Below are 14,341 nucleotides of genomic sequence, written 5' to 3'. Positions count from 1 at the left end.
AAAAATCACGGAAACAAAACTTTTGAATGTCTCAAAGTTCTGCCATAATGCTCTGTGGATTGATGGAAGGAGTTTCAAATCCAAATAAAAAGGTTGTGTGAGTCCGACTGATATCCAGAGGACTCACATTTTTGAACTTCACAGTACAGATAGGAACAACATTTTATTGCATTAGCTCATGGTAGTGCAGGATAAAAAAAGCAATAAGGTACGGATATAAATAAATAGATTACTGTACAGATGAAAATATTGCACTTTTGCTTATGCATCCACGTTTATGGTTGTATGTTCTCTTAATTTGTAAAGCAAATGAAAAGTATCATCTGCATTACAATTGTTTCTACATTTTTAGTGAATGATATCTGCTACAGGGTTGCATCTCACATGATGACACGGGCTCATGCTCAATATGAAGGGTCCTCTCGACCCGCACACACCCCTTCAACAGACCTGGTTTATAAACGCATAATCCAGGTGTGTTAGTCCAATTTTGCAAAATCCAAACACGATCGGATTAAGGTGTTTCAACAGGCTGTAGGTGGTGATTGGACCAAATGTGCCTAGGCTTCGAGGCGTGTATCGAGTAATGGAGAGAGCGTTTCCATGAAGCGCGTATCGAGGTTTGCTTAATTTAGAGGAGGAGCCAGAAATGATGACGTGTGAAGATTCGTTGCCATGTGACCGCTTCGGGACGCGGTTTAGATATGCCGGGAGACTCGACAACTCATAAACCGCCAAAGCTTCATTAAAAACGTGGGGTTTTGAAGAATAGAGAATATACATATATTTTTAATGGAATTAAAATCAAAGAAGGACAACGAACTGAATCGATACAACAATCTCAATATCCATGTAATGAATATTAAATTAACACCTACTATCGGTAACGTCAACATAACATTTGGTTCGCGTCTATCCCTTTTATTCCACACGTAGGTTCGATTCTCGGCAACGTCAGTTCTCAAATGTGTTTATCACTGTAAAAATTGCATTTATTACAGTAACACATTCTGTATTTATTATTTTAACCAGCTACCAGAAATCAATAGCTGAATGTTGGAGAAGTTTTGTCCAAAAAATTTTAAAGAAAAAATTGCCTAAAAAAAAAAATAAAAAAATAACTTATCTCCTCTGTTTTATACATCTTTTTCTGAGTTATTGCCATCTTCCTCCTTATGCCATTTGATTAAGGTGACATTAAAACAATATACAATCTGCCCTATCATATGATTATATATGTTGGCAAAATACAAACATATATACAGTACACTACAATTATAACACATAAAACACATTTTATTACACTTTGTTAGTTTACCTGGCAAAACCATTTTGGCAAACATTTATTGTGATTCATTGTCATTTCCAACAGCCATAGTAGATGCAACATTTCCATGTATCACACATTATGTGGTTAACATGGAGCTGTTTGTAATTATACTTTTGACCAGCAGGTGGAGTCTTGTGCCGAAGCGACTACAAATTCTCGAACCCATGGCTTAAGTGGTTCAATGCCTAATGAGGCTTTATCTGACCATCACTAGCTGTAGGTGTCATGATCCGTTGCTCGGGTCATGTTTTGTTTAGTTTGATATTTCCTTAGTTGTGGGTCAATGGTGTTTCAGCACCCTTGGTTGTGTTTTTAGTTGCTATGAGATCTGAATTTTGTCACCTGCCTCTGATTAGTGGGCAGGATGCTCACCTGCTCTCGGTCACTCATCAAAGAGTTATTTATTCCTACCTCGCACCATACTCTGCCTAGCAGTGTTGTTCACAACACGCAACATTTACGCTTGGTGTTTATTAGGATGTATGTTTAGAATTACTAGTTTCTTGCTCCGTTGTTGGCTAGTCTATTGCTATGCTTTGGCATAGCTTCTTGTGCCATCCGCACGTTTATCTTTTTTCACATCCTTTGCCCTGTTATTTTAATAAATCATCCTTCTTACATGCACACTGCTTCCAGATGTCCTTCTGCATCTTGGGGAAAATACCACCTCAAAATATTGCAACCCCGACGTGACAGTCGGAGGCTTATTTAAAGCCAGCAATTTGGGATATCGGACTAATTTAGTGCATGGATACATACTGATTGCTACAAAGGTAATGTGACCCCGTCCTCAGTAGCCTTGTAGAGAGCAAAGTTGTCTCGCCTACCTCATTTGTCATTAATATGCATTTTCGTATTGCTTTATTAGTGGTGCGCCATCAGGGCCAACAAGGCCTTTTGTGCTGGCCTAACATAACCAGAAATCATGATCATAATTAAAGATACAATTATTCATTTACCTTCCCTTAATATCTAAAATTATTCATAATCTCTTCATGTCATATTATGCTTGTTCCAGTGCTGTTGTTTCTAGTTTTAGTTTGTATCCAATCAGAATTCAGCTATCTTATGTTGCCGTGCTGTACGAAATCTGCCAGACGCCTTTAGAATCAACAATGCAGGCGTTTGTGCACTGTCAGTGAACAAGGGACAAACAGTGATAGACAGTTACAATAGCGAATCAGATCACTAGTTGTTGTCAGTAAGGCCTTCTAGATGGCCTCACTTTGAAAGTGACACTTACACTTCCTGTAATTGGATAATCATCGGGACTGTTAGCGATGAATTAGAGGTTGATTGATTGATTTGATTGAAACTTTTATTAGTAGATTGCACAGTACAGTCCATATTCCGTTCAACTGACCACTAAATGGTAATATTCGAATAAGTTTTTCAACTTGTTTAAGTCGGGGTCCACGTTAATCAATTAATGGTAGAGAACACACACAGTTGAGAGACAGTTGACATAGCCAATCAGATCACAAGTTGTTGATAGTAGCTGTTCTGTTGCAACTAAAAGTTGTAAACGCTTGTTGTTAAAGTGTGTCATGCTGGTCATTAAAGGCCTACTGAAATGAGATTTTCTTATTTTAACGCGGATAGCAGGTCCATTCTATGTGTCATACTTGATCATTTCGCAATATTGCCATATTTTTGCTGAAAGGATTTAGTAGAGAACATCGACGATAAAGTTTGCAACTTTTGGTCGCTAATAAAAAACCCTTGCCTGTACCGGAAGTAGCAGACGATGTGCGCGTGACGTCACGGGTTGTGGAGCTCCTCACATCCTCACATTGTTTACAATCATAGCCACCAGCAGAGAGAGCGATTGGGACCGAGAAAGCGACGATTTCCCCATTAATTTGAGCGGAGATGAAAGATTCGTGGATGAGGATAGTGAGAGTGAAGGACTAGAAAAAAAAAAGGCGAGGGCAGTGGGAACAATTCAGATGTTATTAGACACATTTACTAGGATAATTCTGGAAAATCCCTTTTCTGTTTATTGTTTTACTAGTGTTTTAGTGAGATTATAAGGTACCTGAAAGTCGAAGGGGTGTGGCCACGGGTGTGGTGACGGCCAGCGTCTCCAATGGGAGGAGGTAAGAGAGTCCGCAGCTGCAGGACGACACAAGCTCCTCTCATGTCTACGGTAAGAGCAGACTTATTACCACAATTTTCTCACCAAAACCTGCCGGTTGACATGTGGTCGGGAACCATGTTTGCTTGACCGCTCTGTTCCATAGTAAAGCTTCACCTTCAGGAATGTAAACAAGGAATCACCGGCTGTGTTTGTGTTGCTAAAGGCAGCTGCAAAACACCGCTTCCCACCTACACCTTTCTTCTTTGACTTCTCCATTATTAATTGAACAAATTGCAAAAGATTCAGCAACACAGATGTCCAGAATACTGTGTAATTATGCGATTAAAGCAGACAACTTTTAGCCGTGATCGGTGCTGGAAGAACATGTCCGCTACAACCGGTGACGTCACGCGCACGCGTCATCCTTCCGCGACGTTTTCAACAGGATACTTTGCGGGAAATTTAAAATTGCAATTTAGTAAACTAAACCGACCGTATTCGCATGTGTTGCAATGTTAAGATTTCATCATTGATATAGCGTGGTCGGTAGTACTGGGTTTCAGTAGGCCTTTAAATTAACATTGTTACAGGTTTATTTGTCGCCATCATGTGGTCAGGGCAGTTAATATATATTTGAGAAGTGTGTGATTTGAATCAAACTTTATTGACTGGAAGTTGCATAAGCCAAGCAGTGAAATTTAAGGTATTTGTTTTAATTGCTGATGCTTTTTAGTTTATTTTTAAATGAAAAAAATAACCCCGTTTAGTACACTGTTAATGTAAATCAATACATGGTAGGGTGTAAATGTGTTCTTGTATAGTATTTCCCCAGTAATGATCATGCAGAGCAGGGGTCCCCAACGCTGTGCCCGTGGGCACCAGGTAGCTCGTAAGGACCAGATGAGTCGCCCGCTGGCCTGTTCTAAAAATAGCTCAAATAGCAGCACTTACCAGTGAGCTGCCTCTATTTTTTTAATTTTATTTATTTACTAGCAAGCTGGTTTCGCTTTGCTCGACATTTTTAATTCTAAGAGAGATAAAACTCAAATAGAATTTGAAAATCCAAGAAAATATTTTGAAGACTTGCTCTTCACTTGTTTAAATACATTAATTTATTTTTTTACTTTACTTTTTATAACTTTCAGAAAGACAATTTTAGAGAAAAAATACAACTTTAAAATTGATTTTAGGATTTTTAAACACATATACCTTTCCACCTTTTTAATTCCTTCCTAGCTTCTGTTTTTTCGACGAAGAATATTTGTGAAATATTTCTTCAAACTCATTATGATTAAAATTCAAAAAAATTATACTGGCAAATCTAGAAATTCTGTAGAATCCAATTTAAATCTTATTTCAAAGTGGATTTGAACCAATTTAAAACATGTCATCAAAATTGTAAAATGAATCTTAATCAAGAAAAATAACTAATGATGTTCCGTAAATTATGTTTTTAATTTTTTCAAAAAGATTTGAATTAGCTAGGTTTTCTCTTTAATTTTTTTCGGTTGAATTTTGAATTTTAAAGAGTCAAAATTGGAGATAAACTATGTTTCATAATTAAACTTTCATTTTTTTCGTGTTTTCTCCTCTTTTAAACCGTTCAATTAAATAAATGATAAATGGGTTGTACTTGTATAGCGCTTTTCTACCTTCAAAGTACTCAAAGCGCTTTGACAATTAAGTGTTTTTTTCATCATTTATTCCCTACAAAAAACCTTCCGTAAAAAAAAAGTACGACGGAATGACAGACAGAAATACATATATATATATATATATAGCGAGAGAGAGGGAGAGAGATAGAGAGAGAGAGAGAGAGAGAGAGAGAGAGAGAGACCTTTGTTTATTAAAGGTAAATTGAGCAAATTGGCTATTACTGGCAATTTATTTAAATGTATCAAACTGGTAGCCCTTCGCATTAATCAGTACCCAAGAAGTAGCCCTTGGTTTCAAAAAGGTTGGTGACCCCTGATGTAGAGACATGATCATTTTGACTTACCTGGACCCCGACTTAAAGGCCTACTGAAACCCACTACTACCCAGCACGCAGTCTGATAGTTTATATATCAATGATGAAATATTAACATTGCAACACATGCCAATACGGCCTTTTTAGTTTACTAAATTGCAATTTTAAATTTCCCGGGAGTTTTTTTTGAACGCGTCGCGAAATGATGACGTGTACGCGTGACGTCACGGACTGTTAGGAAATATGAGCGCTGCACCCACAGACAGCTAAATTTCATCCGCTTTAACGGCGTAATTACACAGTATTTTGGAGATCTGTTTTGCTGAATCTTTTGCAATTTGTTCAATTAGTATTGGAGAAGTCAAAGTAGAAAGCTGGAGTTGGGAAGCTTTAGCCTCTAGCCACACAAACACACAGTGATTCCTTGTTTAAAATTCCCGGAGGTGAAACTTTACTATGGATCACAGCGGTCAAGTGAACATGGATCCCGATTGAAAGTCAACCAGCAAGTTTCGGTGAGAAAATTGTGGCAAAAAGTCGCTTCTTACCGGAGATCAGCTGAGCTTGCGCGGTCCATAAAGCTGCTGTCGACTTCCCTGAGACACTGGCGTCAAGACACCCGTGGACACACACCTCCGACTATCAGCTACTGTTAAACTCACTAAAACACTAGCAACACAATAAAAAGATAAGGAATTTCCCAGAATTATCCTAGTAAATGTGTCTAAAAACATCTGAATCTGTCCCAATGCAATCGCGTTTTTTTTTACTTTTTTTAATTCTGGTCCATCGTTATCAATATCCTCAAACACAAATCTTTCATCCTCGCTCAAATTAATGGGGAAATTGTCGTTTTCTCGGTCCGAATAGCTCTTTTTGTTGGAGGCTCCCATTAAAAACAATGTGAAGATGCCATCAACGGATGACGTCATCGTCTGCGACTTCCGGTAAAGGCAGGGCTTTTATGTTAACGAGCAAAAGTTGCGAACTTTATCGTCGATGATCCTTTCAGCAAAAATATGGCAATATTGCGAAATGATCAAGTATGACACATAGAATGGACCTGCTATCCCCGTTTAAATACAACAATCTCATTTCAGTACGCCTTTAAACAAGTTGAAAAACTTATTCGGGTGTTACCATTAAGTGGTCAATTGTACGGAATATGTACTGAACCGTGCAATCTACTAATAAAAGTTTCAATCAAAAAAACATAAATACTGGTATTTTGAGAGGTAATTATTGAAGTCGGATATTACTGAAGGCCTAGGTGGGAAAAGCATGGCCGGCCACTGGGCTTTATGCACGTAAAACTATAAATAGTCACTATAAAAGGGATTTTGTGTTAACATGTGTGGGTGTCTGGAACAGATTAAATTAATTTACATGATGTCCTATGGGGAAAACAAGTCGGTTTTCTACAGACCCTTTGAAACGGGTTAATACCAAAAACCGAGGTATCACTAAAATTACCTGGAGGTCGTGATGGGCCACTGCTCGAACGAGTACTGCCTCCATCCGAGCTTGAAGTGGAAACTGGGTTGAAAGAAGTTGTTTCATTCAACGCAATTTTGTCAACTGGGGTAACTTCACAAGTCTGTTCATGTTCTGAAGTGTCACTACTTGCTATCTCTTCTGTGCTGCTACGAAACATTGTCAATGTCAAATTTTCTCAGTATATGATATAAATTTCCCGGGTTATTGGTTCAGCTGCGCATAATTATATTCTCAAACGTTAATATACAATTAAAGATGCGTACAACAGAGACTGCTGTTAGCTAAAAAGCTAACAGGCGCCATGACAGAAATTGACATCTGGCGCTCGCATCTGCGCATGCTCATCAAACATGAAATTAAAAATATTAGACAATTTTGTGAGTTTATCACGACCTACATAGTACCCCTCGCCAAAAAAAAAAAAAAAAAAAACCAAACACGCCACGGTATAGCAAACACGATGACGCGGCTCAAACGCACAAATTCTGTCCCATTTAACGCGTCGCACTCTTATTTTGAAAATACCAAACACCAACTTCCGATTTCTCGCCGGCTGGACTAACATGGCGGCGTATAGCGACCACAACAACTATTTTGTGAGAGAAATTGAGAAACACGACGGCTCCGTCTTGAAGGTTAATCAGTGTCATATGGGAGACGTTGGTTGCGTGGTTTGGGATGCCGCCATTGTTCTTGCTAAGTATTTAGAGACGAAACTATTTCACGATCCATCTTTAGGAGTTAACTTGTGGGCTGGTCGTAGAGTGGTAGAGTTAGGGGCAGGCACTGGGGTGGTGGGATTGATGGCAGCAACGCTCGGGTGAGTTAATAAGATAATACAATTATACGTCTTACTTTTGTGTATTAGTTTACCCACCTTACACATATTTCGTGTTTTTCTGAATTGATTACTGTAGCGCTCATGTTAGTGTGACAGATCTGGAGGATCTACAGAGCCTCCTGAATATCAACATCCAAGACAACCACACACTCATCCATAATGGATCCATCACTGCCAAGGTACTAAAATGGTTTGTACTAATATATTTTATATTTAATATGTGAGTGTGAATGTTGTCTGTCTATTTGTGTTGGCCCTGCGATGAGGTGGCGACTTGTCCAGGGTGTACACCGCCTTCCGCCCGATTGTAGCTGAGATAGGCGCCAGCGACCCCCCCCCCCCCCCCCCCACGACCCCAGAAGGGAATAAGCGGTAGGAAATGGATGGGATGGATGGTAGAGTTTGTTTCTCTCCCCAAAGTGGGGCCCCCCTGTGTTATTTCGTTTGACCCGCCAACAATACATAGTTCTCACACTCGATTACCCCATCCCATGTTGCTTTGCGTGCGTCCAATTTTAGAGGCAAGCTTTCATTGTTTACTCCATCCATCCATCCATTTTTCTACCGCTTATTCCCTTTTGGGGTCGCGGGGGCGCTGGCGCCTATCTCCGCTACAATCGGGCGGAAGGCGGGGTACGCCCTGGACAAGTCGCCACCTCATTGTTTACTCGCTTCGCTGTATTCCACTGCACAAAACCGGTTCAGTAATCTTACAAAACCAACGCAAATGGCCAGTAAACCACCAAAGAAGCGGTACAGAGATGGTTTGAATAAACAAACGAGACAAAGATACGACAGCAAGACAGAATGCATTGGTATCGATCCGTACGAAGTTTGTAAAACTAAAATGACTGCTGACCACAAATGCCTTCCTGCTGTAAGATACATAGACATTCTAAATGATCTGGTTTGTTCCAAGAGTGCTTATACTATGGAAGAGTTAAAGGCTTTCAAATCACTCGAGGCTTACCACCAGTTCGTGAATGGTTGGGTGAAAGATGCGTACAGCATGACGACAAAAAATTCAAGTCTGGAATTTAGTTTCTTGAAAATCTATTCGCATGATAGTCAATGGTTTAACTTCAAGACATTTTCATTTATAAGTATTAATACGACTCTCACCTGACTACCGTTGTACTGAATGGGTCAACAACTAGGCTAAGTCCCGCCCACAAAATTCCATTATGAGAGAAGGATATATATTTGCTTCCCATGAGTCAGCTAGACAATAACAAAACAAAGCCTAGCAATTTCGAGATTTATTAACACTGTAATACCGTATAATGGGGAGATTTATATTGGAAATGTAAACAGGGACTTACTAAAACAAAGACTAAACACAACTTTGTTAAAAAGTAAACAAATGGTGAAGACTATATTGAGTGTTGACTGAGTAGCTTTAACATATGAATTGGCCTGCTACATTCAGTGAAATGGCACAACAGATCCACAGATATTTGTCAAAGCACAAGCAACTGTTGCAATTTTGTCAATGGTAAGATTGTCATCATGATCACATATTAAAAAGTCAACTGGTAACTTAGTATACTTATTCCTAAGTAATCCGATGACCCTTTCCACGTGAATTCTAACGTGAGCTATTTTTCTTGTCTCAACATCAATAGCAGATAATTGGGCTTTCCCTTTTGTGAAGCTAGGAATGTTCACTTCAGCAAAACACATACCCACACTTTCCGCAATGTCAAATCCACGATCTGCCAGCACAAGATCACCTGGCAGTAATTTTTCAAAGAGACCACATCTTTCAGTTATGAACTTGTCACTCGCTCTACCACCCCAGGCTTTTGATAAAATTAAATGGATCCCTGAGGAGTAATTCCAATTAAAAATTTTACTGTGTTATTGTGTTTATAAGATGACCATGTCTCAGCCCTTGCAAGGAGATTTTTGGGCCGCTGGATAAACACCTCAAAACAGTCAATTATCACAGCTGTCTTTTTTCCAAAATGCATCCTAAATTCCACTGGCATTGTTTTCTGGAGTTCCTCTCTTTCTGGCCAGTATGCCTAAGTTGTTTATATAGAACATGATTGACAATGAGAAATGTTCTGGACACAGTCGATGGGGACGTTTTAAAGCTAAAAGCCAATTCTTGAATTGTTAGATTTAGCTTTATTCTCATTAATGTGATGACAAATCTAGTAAACTGTCCCAGATCCGAATTACCCCTCGGTTTCGGTATAAAGTCCTTGACAAAATGAAATAAGGCTATCAGGGTTGTGAATGTTGGCAATCCAGTTTAATATTTCACCTTTTCATCTTGTCCCCTAAAACCTTCTTCACTGAATTTTGAAACATTAACTTGTTGTTTTAGCATTACATTTTCTGTCGCAAGTCTTTGAATTTCGCAATCAACCTGACTGTCATTAATTGGGTCAAAAGATGATGAAGCTGTTGAAACTTCTGACTGTTTGTCCAGATTTCCCGCTTTGAAAAAGCGACACACAGGTCTTGATTCAATATTGTCACCTGCATCTGTACTGTCCAAAGCTCTGGGTCCATTAAATAAATCAACCAAAGCTTTCGTTGCAGTGTATTTCTCTTTGCTGTTCTGTCTTTCCATGGTTCTCTTGTACCTTCAATAAAAAAGTAATATAAGTCAACACAATGAAGTTATTAAAGCAGGATCTTGCAGGCTGTGTTTATGATTATATTACACTGTACATGTACATATTCGATAATTCAGCAACCATGACCTACCGTCTGCGTTCTAAAATTTAAAGTCTTCGTAAATTATTTTACTACAATCAAAGACACTGAACATTTACCCAAAGAATGTTTACTTATTTAATGTGGGGTACACTGCAGTATGACGTGATCAGGTTTAAGGGCTTATTATAGAAAACATAATACTTTAAATTGAAATACCGTTGCACAAATCCTTCTACAAATGAAAATATACAATTTATTTCATACCTTTTCAATGAGGAGTCTGTTTTTGTCTTAGTCTTTGATGGGGTGAGTACTGGCATGCTTGACAGTTTGATACTAGGTGCCCAGTCAGGGTGAGATCTGTCGTACAATGCAGCTGGTTTACCTTGAAAAACAAATGTTAAAATTGTGAGCATGCTAATAAAAAAGGAAAGTTCCACATAAATAGAGCTTGAAATCTATACTTCTGGTACTACAGAACTAATTTGGTAAATGTCACCCTTCAAATTTGATTTCCAGATCGAGAGGTCAGTGCCAGTGAGCTTCCGAGTTGCGAATCTGTATTGTGTACTGACTACTAGTGTACATATTTAAACGGTCCTCAAACGGATTTGAATCAGAATATTAGAAATAACTTGCGTTTTCTGGGCCTGTAAAAAAATAATATCGTAGAATTAGTTTGAATATGAGAAAAATAAACCTGTCTAAAACGTTTGCTTACCTGTAACAAAATGATCTAAACATATCTTCGATGACTGGGAGGGCTCGTCTTTCCTATTTATGCTGGCTAACCATGCCCTTAGCCGATCTTCGCTTATTTTCTGTGTAAGTTCGCCTTCGTGGCGACGAATTCTAGGAATACTAAAGAATCCACATTTGACTGAACTTTGTCGGCGATTAGTGCACCCATTAACCCAACACGAAACTACCATATTGTGTGCTTTTGGCTGTGAATAGAAGCTATTTAAAATCAACCTGCGTGACGATTGTTTGCCTTTCCAAATGGCGCGCGACCCTTCGTGACCCGGATGAAAGACATCACATGAAAAGCATGTATACATATATTCATACTGGCTCCTTTCAAGCTGCACAGTCATTGTTGGCATGTTCGCAAGGCTCCACTGAAAAAAGTAAGTAGGTTTTACTGTAAAAACTTGGCAGCGCAGTCACCAGATATTTACCGTAAAATCATCAGTGTTACAATTTTTCCATTTACAGTAATGCACTGCAAAAACAAGGACTGTAGATAGTACAGTAGCAGCTCGGTCGCCAGATGTTTGTGGTAAAAATAACAGTGGTACTATTTTTCATTAAATAGTAATACGAGCGTGAGTGTTGTCTGTTTGTGATGAGATGGCGACTTGTCCTGGGTTTACCCCGCCTACCGCCCGAATGCACCTGAGACAGGCTCAGCACCCTCTGTGACCCTGAAAGGGACAAGCGGTAGAAAATGGATAGATAAAAAAAAACAACTGGTAGCTCAATCACCAGAATTTAACATAACAGTGGTACCGTTTTTCAGTTTACAGTAATTTGGTGTAAAACCCACTGTAAATATAATGTTGAAATTCTGGTGATTGAGCTACCATTTTTTAAAATCGTTAAATATATAGATTTTTTTACAGGATGTTAGGGGACTATCAACAAAAAAAACATATATAGTCGCCGAGAGGCTGAACGGGGTAACAATTTCTACCTGCTAGACGGCTTGGCATGTCCAAAAAGGATCGCTTCAATGTTGTTGCATTTTAAATATTTATTTTGCTTGAAACATTAGTGAAAATAACTTCCCAAACTTAATGCGTCTATTAATACATTTTATCAAACTGAATGAGCTCTATCAAATTAAATGTGTTCTATCAAAGTGCTCTAAATACGGTCAGCAAAGTATGACATCCCCTGTCGCCCTCTCACTTCCTCAACAGCTAATATTACTACTGCTGACGTACCACACTCCACGTGACTCACAACCCCACCAATGACAAGCCAATTAGTCAACACAAGAGAATACACCACAAGTAATATAATAACCTTAGCTGGGACCTACACAGGGTAACTAGTTTTTATTTTAATTTGAGACCCCTGCTCTACAGTAAAGTTGTGATTTCTGACGCTCTATGGAAAAGAATAATCTTGGTTGCCATACTTTTCCCACGTACCATACTGAAAACCTCCATGTGTCTAATCTGTCCGGGTAAACTTTGAAAGCGATTAGATAAAATATTTAGGAAGAACTGATTACAGAACAATACCTGGAATTGGCGAAAAACTGCAGAAAATGACTTTTTTGAATCCTTTGAGGTCTTAAATGCACATAAAAGATGCAGAGTTGCATGTTAACTGAATTATGTGCACAACTTATATTTAAATATGGCGGTATGAGGCTAAATTCCTCACTGGTGGTGCTGTTTGGCCCACAAACTATTGGGACATTTTCGCTTTTGGAGGCAAACGTTTGGGCACCACTGGTCTATAGGGTTTATATCTGCACTGCATGTACAACACATTGTATATTCTGTCCACATGTGTTAGTTAGAGATTTGTTTTTCAGGGGTGAAGATGTATCTGATTTCCTGCCATTCCCTGACTATGTCCTTCTGGCAGATTGCATTTATTACGAGCAGGTAGGGTGACATTTAGACTGACATTTCCCCTTGTTTCACAATATCCACAGTCCCTCATCAATATCTTCAACTTCTGCACAGTCGATTGCTCCATTGACAGAGACCTTGAAACAGCTTGCTGGACCAGAGACCTGCATCATCTGTTGCTACGAGCAACGCACTGAGGGCATCAACCCAAAAGTGGAAAGGCAGTTTTTTGAGGTGAGGAAAAGTGTAACTATGTTTTGCATATCTTAATATATGAATGTAAAAATTTATATTTTTCCCTTGGTCCTATTGGTCACTGTGGTCCTTTTATTTTCGTCCTATAGTTGCTGCAACAAAGTTTCCATTGGGAAGAAATCCCTTTGAGCAAACAAGACCAAGAGTTTAGTAGTCCAGACATCCACATTCTGCACATCCAAAAAAATCAAAGATTGTAAGATGACATTTGTGTATGAATGGAAAAATCAAGTAGATTTCAGTAAATAGGTAATTATTTGGGGGCTGTGTTTAACATATTTTTTAATTATCTGCAAGATAATAATAATAAATAAGTGGGTATAGGTTGATTGGCAACACTAAAAATTGTCCCTACTGTGTGAATGTGAGTGTGAATACTGTTCGTCTATCTGTGTTGGCCCTGTGATGAGGTGGCGACTTGTCCAGGGTGTACACCGCCTTCCGCCGGAATGCAGCTGAGATAGGCTCCAGCAACCCCCGCGACCTCGAAACGGACAAACGGTAAAAAATGGATGGATGGAAGTCGAGAGTGATTTCCATTACAGTCAAAGCATTGCCTAGTTTGAACACATGGGGGTGCTAAAGGCCACACATACAAAGTGGTATGTTTTAATTATTTGAATGCTTGCATTAAATTACTATTTTATAAGTCAGAAATTTGTTATTTTTTGCATGATTGAAGTCGGTCACGTGACTACCAGGATTAGCTTCGGTGATTATAAGCTACAGTCACATAACAACTACATTCTTCTACTTAAATATGTACTCCAATATTTATTTACTTAAGCATATGCCAACTCTCGTGCCAGTGCTGCTGCCTGTCTTTTTTCCTCCGCGTAAGGGAAATCATTTTATAGGCGTAAACCATGAAGTACGCCACATACTCCCGCAGGCATGCAAGGGCCTCTTGCAGTCAGTCATGCAGCGTACTGTGTGCAATCCTGCACTGTAACGCAACAACCAATATGTCCCCCAAACTGTGGTCACAATTAATACTAAAGAGAATTCAATGCGGCAATACTGGTCTGTATGCACAGCCTGCTCACATGGCCACCTGTGTAAAGTTGGCCCCTTTCCCCCCGTTGCAAATATTAAGAAACCACTG

At 39.0% G+C, this 14,341-nt stretch overlaps 2 protein-coding genes across 4 annotated transcripts in view; one reads left to right on the top strand and one right to left on the bottom strand.

Moving 5' to 3' along the window:
- The window catches only part of msh4 (mutS homolog 4), a 28,667-nt gene extending 21,397 nt beyond the window's left edge, over window positions 1-7,270 (bottom strand). Inside the window, exon 1 of one of the 2 annotated variants that reach the window (XM_061895284.1) lies at window positions 6,853-7,270. In XM_061895284.1, coding sequence (XP_061751268.1) covers window positions 6,853-7,033 — 181 coding nt within the window. In that variant the 5' untranslated portion in view covers window positions 7,034-7,270. The remainder of the gene's footprint in view (window positions 1-6,852) is intronic. The other variant, XM_061895285.1, reaches the window with a different exon arrangement.
- Window positions 7,271-7,396: 126 nt separating this feature from the next.
- Window positions 7,397-13,893, top strand: vcpkmt (valosin containing protein lysine (K) methyltransferase). Of its 2 annotated transcripts, XM_061895286.1 has the most exons (5): window positions 7,397-7,696; window positions 7,794-7,907; window positions 12,942-13,014; window positions 13,096-13,215; window positions 13,326-13,893. In XM_061895286.1, exons 1-5 carry the CDS (start codon window positions 7,440-7,442, stop codon window positions 13,434-13,436), a joined length of 675 nt encoding a protein of 224 aa, XP_061751270.1. In that variant the 5' UTR covers window positions 7,397-7,439; the 3' UTR covers window positions 13,437-13,893. The 2 variants fall into 2 exon arrangements, with proteins under 2 accessions (XP_061751270.1, XP_061751271.1); XM_061895287.1 differs by lacking the exon at window positions 12,942-13,014 and having other exon boundaries at window positions 13,065-13,215.
- Window positions 13,894-14,341: the final 448 nt, after the last annotated feature.

This window comes from Nerophis ophidion, linkage group LG03, assembly GCF_033978795.1.
Source record: "Nerophis ophidion isolate RoL-2023_Sa linkage group LG03, RoL_Noph_v1.0, whole genome shotgun sequence".
NCBI classification, from domain to species: Eukaryota; Metazoa; Chordata; class Actinopteri; order Syngnathiformes; family Syngnathidae; genus Nerophis; species Nerophis ophidion.
Note: the sequence above shows the minus strand (reverse complement) of the source record. Positions and strands in the feature narration are given on the sequence as shown.

Excerpts from the sequence above, each read along its gene's own strand:
- vcpkmt (XM_061895286.1), top strand. The coding sequence starts at position 7,440 with ATGGCGGCGTATAGCGACCACAACAACTATTTTGTGAGAGAAATTGAG. Across the intron at positions 7,908-12,941 it reads ACTGCCAAGGTACTAAAATG|GGGTGAAGATGTATCTGATT; the intron begins GTTTGTACTAAT and ends TTTGTTTTTCAG. Across the intron at positions 13,216-13,325 it reads TGGAAAGGCAGTTTTTTGAG|TTGCTGCAACAAAGTTTCCA; the intron begins GTGAGGAAAAGT and ends TTCGTCCTATAG.